The sequence below is a fragment of the Malurus melanocephalus genome, unplaced genomic scaffold (assembly GCF_030028575.1).
Source record: "Malurus melanocephalus ecotype Western Australia unplaced genomic scaffold, MMel_1.1 scaffold_272, whole genome shotgun sequence".
In the NCBI taxonomy this organism is placed as follows: Eukaryota; Metazoa; Chordata; class Aves; order Passeriformes; family Maluridae; genus Malurus; species Malurus melanocephalus.
The window spans coordinates 352,380-366,771 of record NW_026623504.1 but is presented as its reverse complement, the minus strand read 5'-3'; the positions used below and the strand labels follow the sequence as shown (position 1 = coordinate 366,771).

General features: G+C 43.1%; 1 protein-coding gene across 2 annotated transcripts in view; it reads left to right on the top strand.

Annotated features, from left to right (window-relative positions):
• HDX (highly divergent homeobox) overlaps positions 1 to 14,392 on the top strand; it is a 35,787-nt gene that overhangs the window by 811 nt on the left and 20,584 nt on the right. The window contains exons 2-5 of one of the 2 annotated variants that reach the window (XM_057376176.1): positions 3,163 to 3,308; positions 6,936 to 7,082; positions 8,982 to 10,100; positions 13,857 to 13,910. In XM_057376176.1, the coding sequence (XP_057232159.1) occupies positions 6,936 to 7,082; positions 8,982 to 10,100; positions 13,857 to 13,910 (1,320 nt within the window). In that variant the 5' untranslated portion in view covers positions 3,163 to 3,308. The remainder of the gene's footprint in view (positions 1 to 3,162; positions 3,309 to 6,935; positions 7,083 to 8,981; positions 10,101 to 13,856; positions 13,911 to 14,392) is intronic. The other variant, XM_057376177.1, reaches the window with a different exon arrangement.

The window sequence follows — 14,392 nt, the reverse complement described above, 5'->3', positions numbered from 1 at the left end:
CCCGGCATCACCGAGCCCATCCTGCCACCGAACACCGCCTCGTCTGCTCAACCAGGGCGCTCAGTGCCACGGCCAGCCTGTCCTTAAGCGCTTCAGGAACAGGGACTCCACCACCTCCCTGGGCAGCCCCTTSCAATGTCTGACCACTCTTTCTGTAGAGAAATTGTTCCTAATGTCCATCCTAAACCTCCCCTGGCACAAGTCCTCTGATCGCTAATTGCCTCAGTCTCCTCAGTCACAGAATCCCAGAATCACTGATGTTGGGAAAGACCTCCGAGATCACCGAGTGCCACCATTGCCCGATCCCCACCTTGTCACCCAGCCCAGAGCCACGTATTTGGACACATCCAGGGACGAAAACTCCACCACCTCCCTGGGCTGCCCCTTCCAATATCTAATCACCCTTTCTGAGAAGGATTTCKTCCTAATGTCCAATCTAAACCTGGCCAAGCTTAAGACTGTCTTCTCGTCCTGTCATGGGTTACCTCAGTGCCTCAGTGTCCCCAGTGCTTCAGTGAGCCCGTATTGGCAGAGGTGTGGAAGAAGATGGACTTAAAGATCCCTTCCAACCCAAACCTTTCTGTGATTCCGTGGTATTGGCCTGTTATGGTGCCAGGCAGAGCAGTCATGGAGAATCCTTGTGCTGCCACAGTTTTATCCCTCAGGTGTTTGAGGATGAGGAGGAAGAAATCTTGGCTGTGCTGTTGTGGAAGGCTTGCCCCTGTAAGTGCTTGTGTGGCACTCRCCTGCCACGAGCAATCCCCAGCCTGTCCCCTGCCCTCTTGGCCTGGGGCATCTCACACTAAGGGTAAGATCACACATAACTCACCCAAAGGACTGTGTGTCCTCCCTRCTGGAGTCCTGAGGCATCTCACACGTTCAGAGTAACATCACACTCCAATGTTCCTTCCCTGTTCTCTGACATAGCTCTTACAAACACGTACATGCTTTATTTAAAACACGTGGCTAATCCAGCTGCAGTCAGGAGCAGCTCATTTGCATCAAAACAGCAGGATGGGATGCATAAACCCGCAGAGTTGTGGTCATGGGTTATTATGTTATTAAGTTACTGAGGTCTGTCTAATTTGTCCCTAATAAAGGGCTGCATTTTAGAGGTGGGACTGTAATACAATCCCACAAACGCTGTACTTAGTGGAGAGGGAAGCAATTATGCTGCGAGTCACRGATATTTAAAAGTAGTTTTACAAGCTGGTCTGTACATTGCACTTACCCAAGCATCAGCCTCATCTCCTGCACTGGCATGAGTGGCTCTAACTGGTTTGGCCTGTGTAGGAAAGAGGCACCAACCTGAAAATTCAGATTATTAAATGTTGTTGCTGGATGTGTGTCCAGTATCTCCGCATAGTGTGTAAGTTGGGGGGTTGGTTGGGTCRTTGTTTTCTTTCCATTTGGGATGTGCAGAAAATGGCGAGTTTTTGGCAGCCATGGAAAGTGAATGAGATGATTTCAGTTCAAGTTTCTAAAGCTGGAGGAATAGTGTCACTACTGCAGTCTTGTTTTATTTATGTCTATAGTAGCTTTCTTACCATGGTTCCAGTCTTATCTCAGGTTTATATTGGCACTAAGACTTGCTATTTTTTGCCACTGGACATCTGTGGAGGGAACAAAAAAAAAGATAAATTGGGAGTGAGTTGATTTTCGTGTTGTACCTGTTACAGTTGGAGAGGCTAAAACAGAAATAGGCTTTGTAAAGTGACTTTTTTTCTAGGCAAATGCCTGTTTGGAGCTGAAGTTAAAAAAAGAAAACTCTCAGAAACTGCTTGTTCCCTTTTATCACCCTATGTTATTCCCTGACAGTTTTAAAATGTGTTATACCATAAATAGTTTTATACTTAGCAACCTCGTGGTGGCTTGTACTCTGAGTTAATTGATTTATTTATTATTTATTTGACATCCAAGACTAGTTTCAAGAGCTGTTTGAAGTGAGTATAATTATGGGTTTGTTTCCTGTTTCTCAAATTAATTAGTATTAGTGTAGTATTCTGTAAAGATTTACCTTGTAAATGTTTTCTTGGTTCAGCATCTTAACATGTAGATGCTTTTGGAGACTAAGATCATGCTGCTATGCATTGTAGGCAGAAATTATTTTTTCTTCTTATGCTTCTCCTTTTTTTATTTCTTTTTTTTTTCACCCTAGATCTTGCCAGTAATTGTAGAACAGTTCARTAACTCCTGAATTATTTGATTACATTTTTTCCCCCATTTTCCTATAGTTATCTTTCTTTTGTGGTACTCCTTGACATCAAATTGTTTCCATTAGTTGCTAAAAATGAATGACCTGGCTTCACCAGGTCTCCCTGGAGAGATTGCTGATTTCAGAATGTTGGATGAAGTAACTGGGGTGGAAGGGCCGGGCMTTTGCAGCAGACACTGTGGGATTGTGCACTGATGAAGCAAATGCACCACAACTTCAGGAGCAAACTCTRCTGTGGATCTTCGTGCTCTCCCCTCTCCACTCATTCTTGCTCTTCCCACAGAAGGGATGGAAGGTGAATAGTGGGGAAAAGTTGCTCGAACAGCTAAAGAAGCCTGGAAAAGTTCAGCTGTCAGAATAACCCCAGCATCGTCTGATGGTCACAGGGTGTCCATGGAATTGTCCTTGGGACAAACTGCAGGCCATGGAGTTCCCATCTGTGTCCTCAATCACCACCCTGGCATCTCCCCATGTCCCCAGTGCCTGACAGCATTTGAATTCTGTTTGCATCTTCCAAACCATGACACAGCAGAGGGGTCTTACAATGAGCAGCTTGTTTAATTAGTGTTCAGTTCAGAAAGGCACTGAAGAACATCTTTATATTGTTGGATTCACAGCAGGCTGAGGGGTGGGAGACCACTGAAGTGAAGGGTTACCCAGTGTTGGTTGGCCCAAGACACATAGCAGGGRCAAGGGACTGCTTGGAAAATCTGCTTTTCCAGCTGTCATACATTGTTCTCTTCTCTGTCAAAGACACCAACACACTTGGCCAAARCTGCTTTATTTTATTAGAGCAGGCAGATGTTGAATCCTGAAATACTGCTTTGCCTCTCYRTCTTTTATTAAAGTGAAAATAACWACTTATATTMATGGGGTTTGCTTGCATAATGCTTTGCCTGATTTTTAAATTTCACAGAGTGCTTTTCTGTAACAAACTCTCTTTTCAGTGCCAATGTGTTGCCAACCTGCTGGACACCTGGCTTCCCAAAAGCTCAGATGCATATTTGCTAAGCTTGGCAAGTCAAGATCAAAATGAAATTATGATAAAAATCCATGTGGATTTCTRACTTGGAGTCTGAGGTTCAAGACAAAGGTGAGAAATCCTGAAGAGACTGGAGTRCTCTGTAGGTAGACAGATTGGGAAAAGGAGTTTATTTCCTTTGAAGTTACTGAAGTTGTTTTGAGTAATAGTCTAAGGTGAAGGTGTGTGGCCTGCTGATTCCCTTCCTATTCATGTGGCTACCTCAATGTCAGTAATTTAGCACTTTGCAAGTTACTTCCTGTGTTAAAGAAAGTGTAAGAGTTCATGTCTTGTTCATGTCTTRTTCATGTCTTGTTYTAATTCTGAAAACTGATKCTGAACAGGTAAYACTGACCCCAAAAATAAYCAGTGTAATCCTTTGAYGAACTTGTCGTGTRTTAATTTGTCTCAGGCAGTAACTTTATGTTCTTCCTGCTGTTTGAATGCTCAGTGYAGGTGAATTCCCAGGTGTGACAGGCATGGAAAGTGAGCAGAACTTGTTGCCTGTGCAGGTGGGATAAGCAGAGGCAGCTCTTCCTGGATTGACGTGGTGGCTTTGGACTCTGTGGGTTTCTAGGGGAGCTCCCAAACATCCAGTAATTGGTTTATTCAACACAGGGTRCTGCTTTAGGTATTCAGAATCAGCTCTTAAGGAGTACTGATAGCAAACTGAATTCCATCTGCGCTTTACAGGTGAGCTTTGAACCTGCCAGAGATAGAATATTGCCAAATGTCCTTCACACTGGTGTGAAATCAGCAGGAAATGGTACAGAACTGTCTGTTGACTGAGGATTTGGTATATCCAAGACACAAAAAGCTGTAATAAATCTCACCTACTTATTTGAAGGTTTAGATGTTGGAATGTGAACTTCAGTTATGACTCAGCTGTCATAACTCTGATCCTGTGACCTGTTTATTTAAATCAGTTTCTGACGGCCTCTGCACAGATCCTTTGAGCTCTGCTTTACTGGATTCAATGCAGAGGCTGAGGAATCTCACCAGGGCTTTTGTTGGCAGGTGTAGCTCATGAGTGATTAAAATCCACAGCAAAAATGAGTTATTAAAGCAGAGCATGACCTCTCCTGAGCTTAGTTGGGCCAAGCCTGTCATACAGTGTTCCAGAGTTTATCTGAAGTTCAAGTGGTTTAATCAAAACGCTCCACCCTGTCTTTATCTAAATTACAGATGTCAAATGCAACAATGAAAGTATTTTAACACAGAAGTGACCTTGGATACAGAAATCCACATAATTAAAAAATGTGTCAAGGACCTGACATATATCTTCCCTCGCAGGTCATCAGGTCTAGCTCTAAAAATTTATTTTGCCATTGGAAGAGTCTTCTCTGCAGTTGGTGAGCAATTTGGAAAGCATGATGTGATGAACCTGTGTATGGAAATGCTGGAGCTTTGGGATGACACACTTCAGCTGGATCTAGAAAGAGGGAATGTTCATAACCATTTCTGATGAGGTCATTTGTGGGAACTGAGTGCCACTAAAGAAAACAGGAGCACTGATACTGAAAGAGGAGGATACAGAAGTGGAAGCTGCACCCTGCCAATTGTGCAGGAGGAAAAATAATCACAAAACTAACTCTTCTGTGTTCTTTCGAAGTGACAAAATAAATAATTTGGTGGCCTCATCATCGTGTACTCACATGGGAGATCTGAAGGCAGCTCTCACCATTAGAAAGTGGATTATTATGAACTTTATTGATTTGTTAATGGACTAATAATTGTCTCTTCTGTTGCTTGCTATAAATTTCATTAAGGAGTAGATTATTCAGAGCAAGAGTCTCCTTTGCCCAGCTCTGGCTGTGACTGAATAAATGTTCTGGGGTAGACAGACTTGGCCAAATCTGGCTTGTAATGCAGTTGGTGGGGCTGCATTTAATAATGCACTGGATTGAGAGAGTGAGTAAGAGTTTGGATCAGAGGTAAAAAATGTGATTGAAAAATCATCTTTTAACTATTACTTCAAAGAAACTGTAATTTTTACTAATTGGTAATTATTGATTTTTCTATTGCCTGTTGACATAGAGAGGAAAGTCAACTCTGAAGTCAAAGCTCTGGCCTACAAGCATTTTACTTCAAATTCTAGATATTAATCTCATTTTTTATACAGGCCTGTTGAACTCTTAACATTCATTACCATTATGTAGTATAATCATCTTGGAAAATAATGTGAAAGCAGTTGGATATCTGCTCATGCTTTTGAGCCCTTAATAATTTTATTTGCTTTATATTAGTAGCATCTCTTGTGCAAAGATTAGGCAGATCACCACTCCGCTTCCCATCTAGAATTTTCAAAAATGCTTGGCTGCTAAGGGTTCCCTCATCCCCTTTATTTACCTGTGGGATGATGGCAGGTTTCTTGTCCTTTGGTTCATTCTGTGTTACKGTGATTCATGTACTGCATTAAAATAACTTGTGGCTGGTGACATTTTTGCTTCGCAAGGCACAGGGTTGATGCAGGTTGTTCCTGGCCGGTGCTTGTGGTGTCTCAGCTGGTGGCCTCCTATTTGAGATTAAGAAAGGCCCTGTCTTGGAAATCTGTGATGATGGGGCTCTTCTTTTCTGATACCTGCCCAGAGGATTACATTCTTTGCTTGTATAGACTGGATAACAAGAGCAGAAAGCTCCAGTTTGACATTAGGACTGTTCTGCACTCAGTACTATTGGTAATATTCTTTGCCTTGTGAATTTTCACATGTAGCAAAGCAATGTCTGGTTCAATGTGCTCCTCAAAATGCTGCCCTGTCCCAGTCACCTCCAGTGTCCTCACATGGAAACTCTGAGYGGGACCCAGAGCTGGGAATGGGACTTGAGGAGTTGCTGCTGGCCCAGGACAAACCTGGGCCTCGGATCCTGGCTGAGTTCCTGAGCACCACTTTGGACAAAGCCAAGGAGCAGGARCACATCCCAAGGTGCTGTAGCCAGCATTGGTTATAACCCTGGAAAACAACCCTTGCATGTTCTTAAAAATTCTGATTTCCAGCCTTGGGTGGTGTCACAGCAGCAGAACCTTTCTCAGCCYGAGACATGCGTGTCCTTCCTCTGTTAAACTGGAGTGTTTGCACTGGGTGGGCAGCACCAGGGCTGCCCAAAGCCCTTCCTGGGGGCATTCCCCCCCCCAAATTGGTCTTTGATCCTTGGTTCTTGTGACTTTGCAGCTGGAAGTGCTGGTGCTGATGCAGCAGAAGGAGCAGTCCTCATGGGCAGTAGGCTATGCTGAAGTTGGAGACAGTGGAAACTTCACTCGTGTCAAACAGTCACCTTTATTTTACACCAGATGTTGTCTTTTTTTTTTTTTTAGGGGAGGTGAAACAGACCTGTCAATATTGGAGCTGCTGCTGTTTCTCTGGTTTATAATGCCTTTATTTCATTTATTTTTTCAAGGGAGAAACTTTTTCTTTGAGACTATAACTTCATGGACTTAGCAACATCATGTAATATTTATATACTTATTTAGGGAAAGCAGTCACTGTTGTTCCAAACACACAGTTCACCTGTTCGGCTTGAGTCTGTCACAATGCTGTCTGCAACAGGCTTTTTTGGAAAGTAAGGCAGAGGGTTGGTGAAAGATTCTGCAGAGAAAACACATCAATCCTTAGTGTTATCACAGGCACAATAAGAGCCTGTGCATTCTGCAAGTGTTACAGTTTTTATTCCACCTTTCAGGGTATCTCCTTTTCTTTTCAGATGAATCTGCGTTCTGTATTTACTGTAGAACAACAAAGGATATTACAGCGTTATTATGAAAATGGAATGACAAATCAAAGTAAAAATTGCTTTCAGCTCATATTACAGTGTGCACAAGAAACTAAACTGGATTTCAGTGTGGTCAGGGTAAGTACTGAGGCCTTCCAAATTTGTTAAACATACACTTTCATTGCTTCACATGAAATTATAAATAGAATCTGGACTCTCTAACTTTATCCTTGTCTTAACTCAGACTTCAGTGTATGTGACATTCATTTTTGCCCAGTGAGCCTATTTAGATTTWGTTGTCTCTGAAATATCTTCACATGACTGTTTAATTTAGCAGTGGCCTGCGTTACACAAGGAGTAATTTTTGTTCTTTGTCTTTTGTTGGGATTTTAATTATTATTTGTTGAATTATGAATTGGTTTGCCCTATAGAAACTTTGTAGAATGTAGTGTATCAAAGCAAAGTCACATTAATAAGGAACTTCTTAAAGCTAAATAAGTTTCTATAAATTAATATATTTGGGGGAAACAACTGTGTAACTATTTCTTTTGATGCACTTGGTCACAGTCATATTCCACATCACAATCATAAATATTGTGGTCCCTCGTGGTTATTTACAGTGAGGACATTCTTTTCTTATAAAACAGGAATGTCACTAGTGCTAACAGGAGCTCTTCCAGAGCCTATGAATTCCACAGGAAGGGAAATAATAATCCCTTTGTGAAACCCTAGACAACAAAATGGCTGTTGTCCGAGAGCAGAAATAGAAATCCTGAAGCATTAGATGGAAAAATAACAGGGATAGTGGAGCTCCCAGGAGCTGCTGTGACACTGGACACTGAGGAGGAACAAGTGGGACCAGTTTAGGTTGGTTTTTAATTAGTTTACAAGTGGTACATGGACARTAACAATCCTGCTCCTGAATTCTTACCTGGATTCCCCTCCCTCAGAACACTCTGGAAACATTAAAAGTTACTTTTTCAGCTCGAGGTGGTGGAAGCTGTGAAAGTCAGCCAGGGATTCGGGCTCCAGGGGCAGGCAGACAGTTGTAACAAGAATCTGGATGCTGATGGTGCAGCCAGGGCTGGTTTGCTATTTTTGTGCTGATTGAATGTCCTAGAGGAGGCAGCCCAGCTCTCCTTTCCTTGCGGTTATCTCCCTCTTCATGTTCCCTTTCCATCTCTGTTTCCCTTCCTGCAATCAAGTATCATTCCTTTGAATTTCTTCCCTTKCTGAGCCCTGATTTGCAGCACTTATTCTTACTTAGGAAGTGCAATGGAAGCAGATCCAATGTTTGGCCTGCATTTGTTATATTGTAGCATGATCTTACCTTTCTCTTCCTTATACCCTTCCTTTCTGCTTCTCCTAATGCTCCCTTTTTTCATTTTTTTCCTATAAAACTCTTGGCCAGTGATTAATTCTTTGCCAAATGATACTTGAGTTGCAGCTGGCACTTCCAGATAGGATTATAATAAGCACATGAATTCCCTCAATACAATTCCCTCAWTACAATGGCCAAGAGAATGGAGCTCTCTGCAGAGGCAAAGCTGACCAGTAACTTACATTTTACTGCATGTTACAAATTGTKCCTCAAATTAGACATTTTGTTACATTTGACCAAAAAAAATTAGTAGAGTGGAATTGTATATGGCAGTGATGGTTACTTTCCTGTAGGAAATTAGTCACAGTGGTATCAATGAAATAAATTTTGAGGGTAACTTCAGGACAGCAGGCATGAGAGTCTCATGGTTTTTGAGAAGCTGGGGCTTTGAAATTGAGACTGGGGTTCTCCTGTGTATTAGTTGTGGATCTCAAGCAGGARAAGCCTGGATTTCTACCCTGTATTGTTCAGGCCTGGATTTCCACCCTGTCATGTTCACTGCATAATCAGTAAACAATTTACATATTTGTAAACTTAGGTCTCAACATGAACACTTAACATGTCATCTGATCTGCTTAAAAATGGAATTGCTAATTTTTTTCTGCTCCTTTAACGCCTTGTTTTGTGTTTGTTGTCGTTGCTGTCATTGTTTGCAGACGTGGGTTGGCAACAAGCGGCGGAAGATGAGCAGCAAGAACGCTGTGGAATCCGGGGGCACCCCCCCAGGGACTGCCCCTGCCACTCCCTCTGTGCCCCCAGAAGCAGCAGTGAGAAATGTGGTAAATATTGCTCGATCCCAAAGCCAGCAATCCTCTTGGACCTCGGCTAACAACGACGTGATAGTGACTGGTATCTACAGCCCTGCCAGCTCGTCGGGCCGGCCGGGAGCCRCCAAGCACATGAACACTTCCATGGCAGAGCTGCACAAAAACTCCATTCCACRGCTCCCAAGCAAGAGCGACGCCGAGTTCCAGCCGCAGCACATCCCCCTAGGACGGCAAGTACCCCACTGTAAAAACGCTTCTCTTTTAGTCGGGGAAAAGACCATTATCCTCTCCAGGCAAACRAGCGTGCTCAATTCTGCAAACTCCATCTACAGTCACACGAAGAAAAGCTACGGCGGCTCCTCGGTGCAGACAGCGGAGCTGGTGTTACCTCAGAAACCCATGATTTGCCACAGGCCCTGCAAGGCCGAGCCCGTGGGCTGCCAGCGCTTGCACAAACCCGAGCACGGGGCYCTGGTGTCCCACGTGCCCCCCGGGCCCAGGGCTCACCCCAGGGACCCCGCGTGCGGCACCCAGAACCTGGAGATCCGCGAGGTGTTCTCGCTGGCCGTCACTGACCAGCCCCAGAGGCTGGTGGCGGGGGGCCCGGCACAGAAACACCCCTCCCTGGAGGGCAGCTGCCTGTCCATCGCCATGGAGACGGGCGACGTGGATGATGAGTACGCGCGGGAGGAAGAGCTGGCCTCCATGGGRGCGCAGATCCACGGCTACTCCAGATACTGCGAGGGCGGCGGCTCCGGCCACGCCGACATCCAAAGCACGGCCGGGCCGGGCCGCAGTGGCACCTGCGGGTCACAGGTGGGCAGTGCCAGGGATGTGCCTGACAATCTCCTCTACCACAGCAGAGAATTCCACCTGCCTGCACGGACCTCATTGCACACCACATCCAGTACGATTTATAACACTGCGAATGCAGCTAGAAGTACCTTTTCTCCTCATTTTACATCTTCAAGTCAACTGAGGCTGTCACAAAACCAAAATAACTACCAGGTAATCCATCAGTTTGTCTTCAGACCTTGAAGCCAAGGTTGTAGATAAATGCTGTTTTCTCTTAGTGTTGGTAGCTACTAAGCAGCAGGTTCACCTYTGATGCTTGTCAGTGGAGATAACTCCTTCTCAAACACTGAGCAGGCAGCACTGCAGTGTGGTAGCACTTTTAYCCATCCAGCTGAGCCCTTGCTAGCCATATATTGAAGATCAGTGAGGATTTCATGGATTCCATGAATTCCATAGCTCAGTTTGGGCTGCAGGAGGGTCACACCCACGAGCTGGTGGTTGCTTTCCAGCCCATGCCATGGATGTTCCCTGCGTGTTCCCCTGTGGACACACATCACAAGACATGGCTTCATGCTGACATTCCTGACATTTGCTTGCCCCTGCTGATGCCAGCTTGGATTGCTGTACCCCCTGTGCAGGTGGCAATCTCTGGACCAGTGATCTGTCAGGGATTAAGATCCCCTGTGAGGGAGTTAACATGATGGGAGACACTCAGCTTCTTTTCCTGCAGCATCTGATTCAAATAAGCAGTTTTACATTCAATCCCTTCGTTCCTCATCCTGTACTAAAGTCCCTTCGGTGATACTGAGGGGAAATTAAATGCAGATCATTGAAGAACTAAAAGATGTTTAGGAGAAACTGCAACACTTGACTCATTTTTGTAATCTTTGATATTACTAGGAGAGAGATACTTGTGCAGAAAACATCCAAATTGGTATTTTTCATGGATTTTTGCACCATCTGGCRTGACATAGCCTGGAAACACTGAGATAAAGTCTTTTAAGGCTGACAGAATGTAATTCTGTGTGTCTCACCTGCATGCTTTTGCCTGTTACTGCCTTTTTAATTTATCMTGAAAGTAAACCATGTCAATTATGTATCAGCTTTTCCTGTGCTTTGCTCACCAGGATAGAGATCAACACTTTGTGAGTAATTTTTTTGGGKTTTTATTTTTAGTTTTTCTTTTCTTTTTTCCCTGACTTGTTCCTATCTCATGTGGGCATTTGGAAGAAAGCTTTTGAGTCCAAGTCAGCCACTTTTCACCTGAATTATTATTTTCTGGCTACACCAGAGGTTTGCTGAACAGAGWCTAGAGTCAATTCTATGGTGTAGATGGCACATCAAATGAGCTGTTCTTTCTTTTGCTCTCACATAGACTCAGTATTTGCTGTTACTTTTCTTACTTGGTGATAGAATTAATGAAATGCTGTTCRCTTTTGACATCCCATTTTCACAGGAGAAGAAAAGCTGTAAATGTGCAGATCAGTCSAATAAAGGGTTGGTGAAAGTGCTTGCGATTGAGTTAAGAGATTTTTTCTTAARTTTCATGAAGGGAAATCCATTACTGATGCCTCCATCAGCTGTATGCTCATGGTGCTTTAGTTCACTCTTGAAAAAGTATCAGAAAAATCGATTTCTTCTGTTTTAATTTTTTTTTAAACAAAATTTGGGATAACTGTTTTGGGGTTTTATGGGATAGGAACAGGGTCTTTTTAAAGAGCTGTAACAGCTCATGGTCAGTGACATTTTATCTGTGCACATGGTRTTTTATGAGTCAGAACAAGATCTTGGAATTTTGTTTGGGTTTTTTTTTTACTTCCCCTGTTTTAGCAACATACGTGATCTTTTTGATGAGTGAGGAATTAATCTGTACCCCACTTGACCTCCATGCCTATCTCAGATACCCTGGATTGGGAATGTGGATGGAGGGAGCTTCTATTTCTTGTGATATCCCTTGTCATTCCAGAGTTTTAAATCTAGGAAAAGCTGAGCAGGATGCTGTTAATTCCTTTATTGCTGTGAGCATGCACCCTGTGAACCTCTGAGGTGACACTTCTGGGTATTAGAGACTTTGTAAGGTGCAGTCTGAATCCTTTTAGACTTGTACAGGATGACACCTCTTTTTTTTTGTAGTCAGTTTATGTTAATTTTATTGCCCATGTTTAGCTAATTTATCCATCAGCACAGAGATGAAAATCCTTAAACTTGAGGAAATCTTCTTGAATTTAAAAATAGATTAAACCTGAGCTAACTGATTATTGGAGTAGCTGAACATCCAAGCAGATGCTTCTTCAAAGTCAGGACTGTGTGATTCATGTTTTGATGAAGTAATTACTGTCATATATTGGTGGGGTATCTAATTAGCAATTAGTTATAGCTTCCTTACTGGTTCAATTAATCAAATTCATGTTAGTGTAACTTAAGACTAAATTTAATTAAGTGATCAATTTTAATGCCTGAGCAGTTTCAGTAAACAAATTCTTCAGCCTACTTGCTTGTCTTAGTTTGACTTTGAGTGTGTTGAAGGTTTGAGTATGTTGAGGTTWTTTGTGCTGTCCTGAAGGCTCAATTGGGATTTAGAGTTGGTTTCTTCCCCCTGACCCTGAGGGACAGAAACACTGTTGCAAATCTGTGTATTTTTCACTTGTTTCCAACCCCAGCCCTTCTGCCTGTTTCACAAAGGCAGCTCAGAGCAGAGTTCTCTCGAGATGARCTTGGCTGGTTTTGGCCTCATACCTGTCAGGATTGTGTGCTTTTGTCTTCCCAGCAATCCTTAATGCTCTGCCAGGTAGATTTTGCTTTATTCCCATAGAAAAACCCTTTTTTTGCTTTTTAGCTCCCTTTAAATTAGTGAAGAGGAGCCACTTGGGTGGATCCTCAGGGTGCCTTCACAGTGGGTTCTGTAGTGTGAAGTTGTTATGTGGGATACAGGATTGTAACAGATGTAACTTTTCTATACAYGATTTCTAAAACGTGTGTGTGCAGTGAAAAATGTAATATTTTAGGCTCAAAATCTGATGCAGACTGGCCCTTGGGAGGAAAGGATGCTCCTTTCCAGCCCCCTCAACCCTCTTTGTTTGTGATGGGAAAGTGTCTGACCTTGGGTGATCTCCAAGTGCTTCCAGCTAAAAGCCTGAACAATAAAAGTGTCTGACAGGTTTGTACAGCAAACACCTGTGCCAGGTGCCATCAGTGAAGCACTTTGCAAATCCAAAAACTCTCAGTGCAGTTTGGTTCAGCCAGMAAAAGTGCACAGGGTTTTTTTCCTCACATACATGTATTTAATGACCTCAGGTGATTAATCTCTCCAGTGCTGTGTTATTCTCTCAAGCATTGCAGAAGGTCAGCCTAAATAAGGCTGAAATATTCCAGGCTATGACACACCTCARATGGTCAGGGAGAACTATCTGAGATTAGCATTTAATAAAGTCTGACCTCTTGGAATGATGGACAAGCAGTGGGAATGGAGGCAGCTCACCTTTGTCTTCACACCCCTTCCCCTTCCTTCTTCAACCTGAWACCCCTAATTTTTCTGCTGGTACTCAAATCTTAAACATCAGATATTGAACAGCTAAATGACAAGCACAAGAGCATTTTTTCTGGAAGTTGAAGTGATGTAATTTAAAAAGATGTGAGTGCAGCTCTCTCCTCAGCCCTTGTCTGACTCGTCTACTCTTCCTGCCAGTGTGGAACAGATTGAACATGAAACTTCTGTTGTGAAATACAAGTTCTGAGGTACCAAAAATACAGAAATGCCCAAGTTGCCACTGTGTTACCTTGCCTTCACCTAAAGAAACAGTGTTTTAGTCTTAGCAGTAAAAGCTGAGTGTGACTTTGGTTTCAAATCTTGTCCTGTGTACAGGCCTTGGTGTCAGAAATGAATGCACGGTGCTGAATTCTCAGTGTTAGCTCTCACAGCAACCTAAACTGCTCTTGTTTTTTTCCTGTTTCCTCCCTTCCCCTCTGCAGATTTCAGGAAACCTTACTGTGCCTTGGATTACAGGTTGTTCCAGAAAAAGAGCAGTAAGTACATTTCCATTTARGTATCTAATGCATCAATTGAAGCAATGAAAAGTTGATAAAAATGCATTTTTGAAAATGTCAGTTCTGTTTACCTTGTGTGGGTTTTTTCCCTTTTTACTTTGATGCAAACATGATCTGCAGATGCAGTGCTTCAGCTGAGGTGAAGTTGATGTCTATCTTTAAAAGCAGGTCAGGGTCATAATCCAGTGTGAGGTGATGTGATGCCCAGGTAGGAATTGTGCTCTTAGCTCAAATATAACATACGAATTGATAAGGACTGAGAGTTTGGGGTTCASAGTATGTTTTTTATATTGAAAGTGACGTGGTGGTTAATTGAGGCAACTGAATGCTTAAGAGAGTAACTCCCTCTGCAGCTCCTCTGCACATGCACAGAATTAGTCAGTGCTGGCTGTAGGAACTTGATCAAGTTTAATTTTATCCACATAAAGTGTTATTTCACAGTGGCACAATCAGCCAGGTTG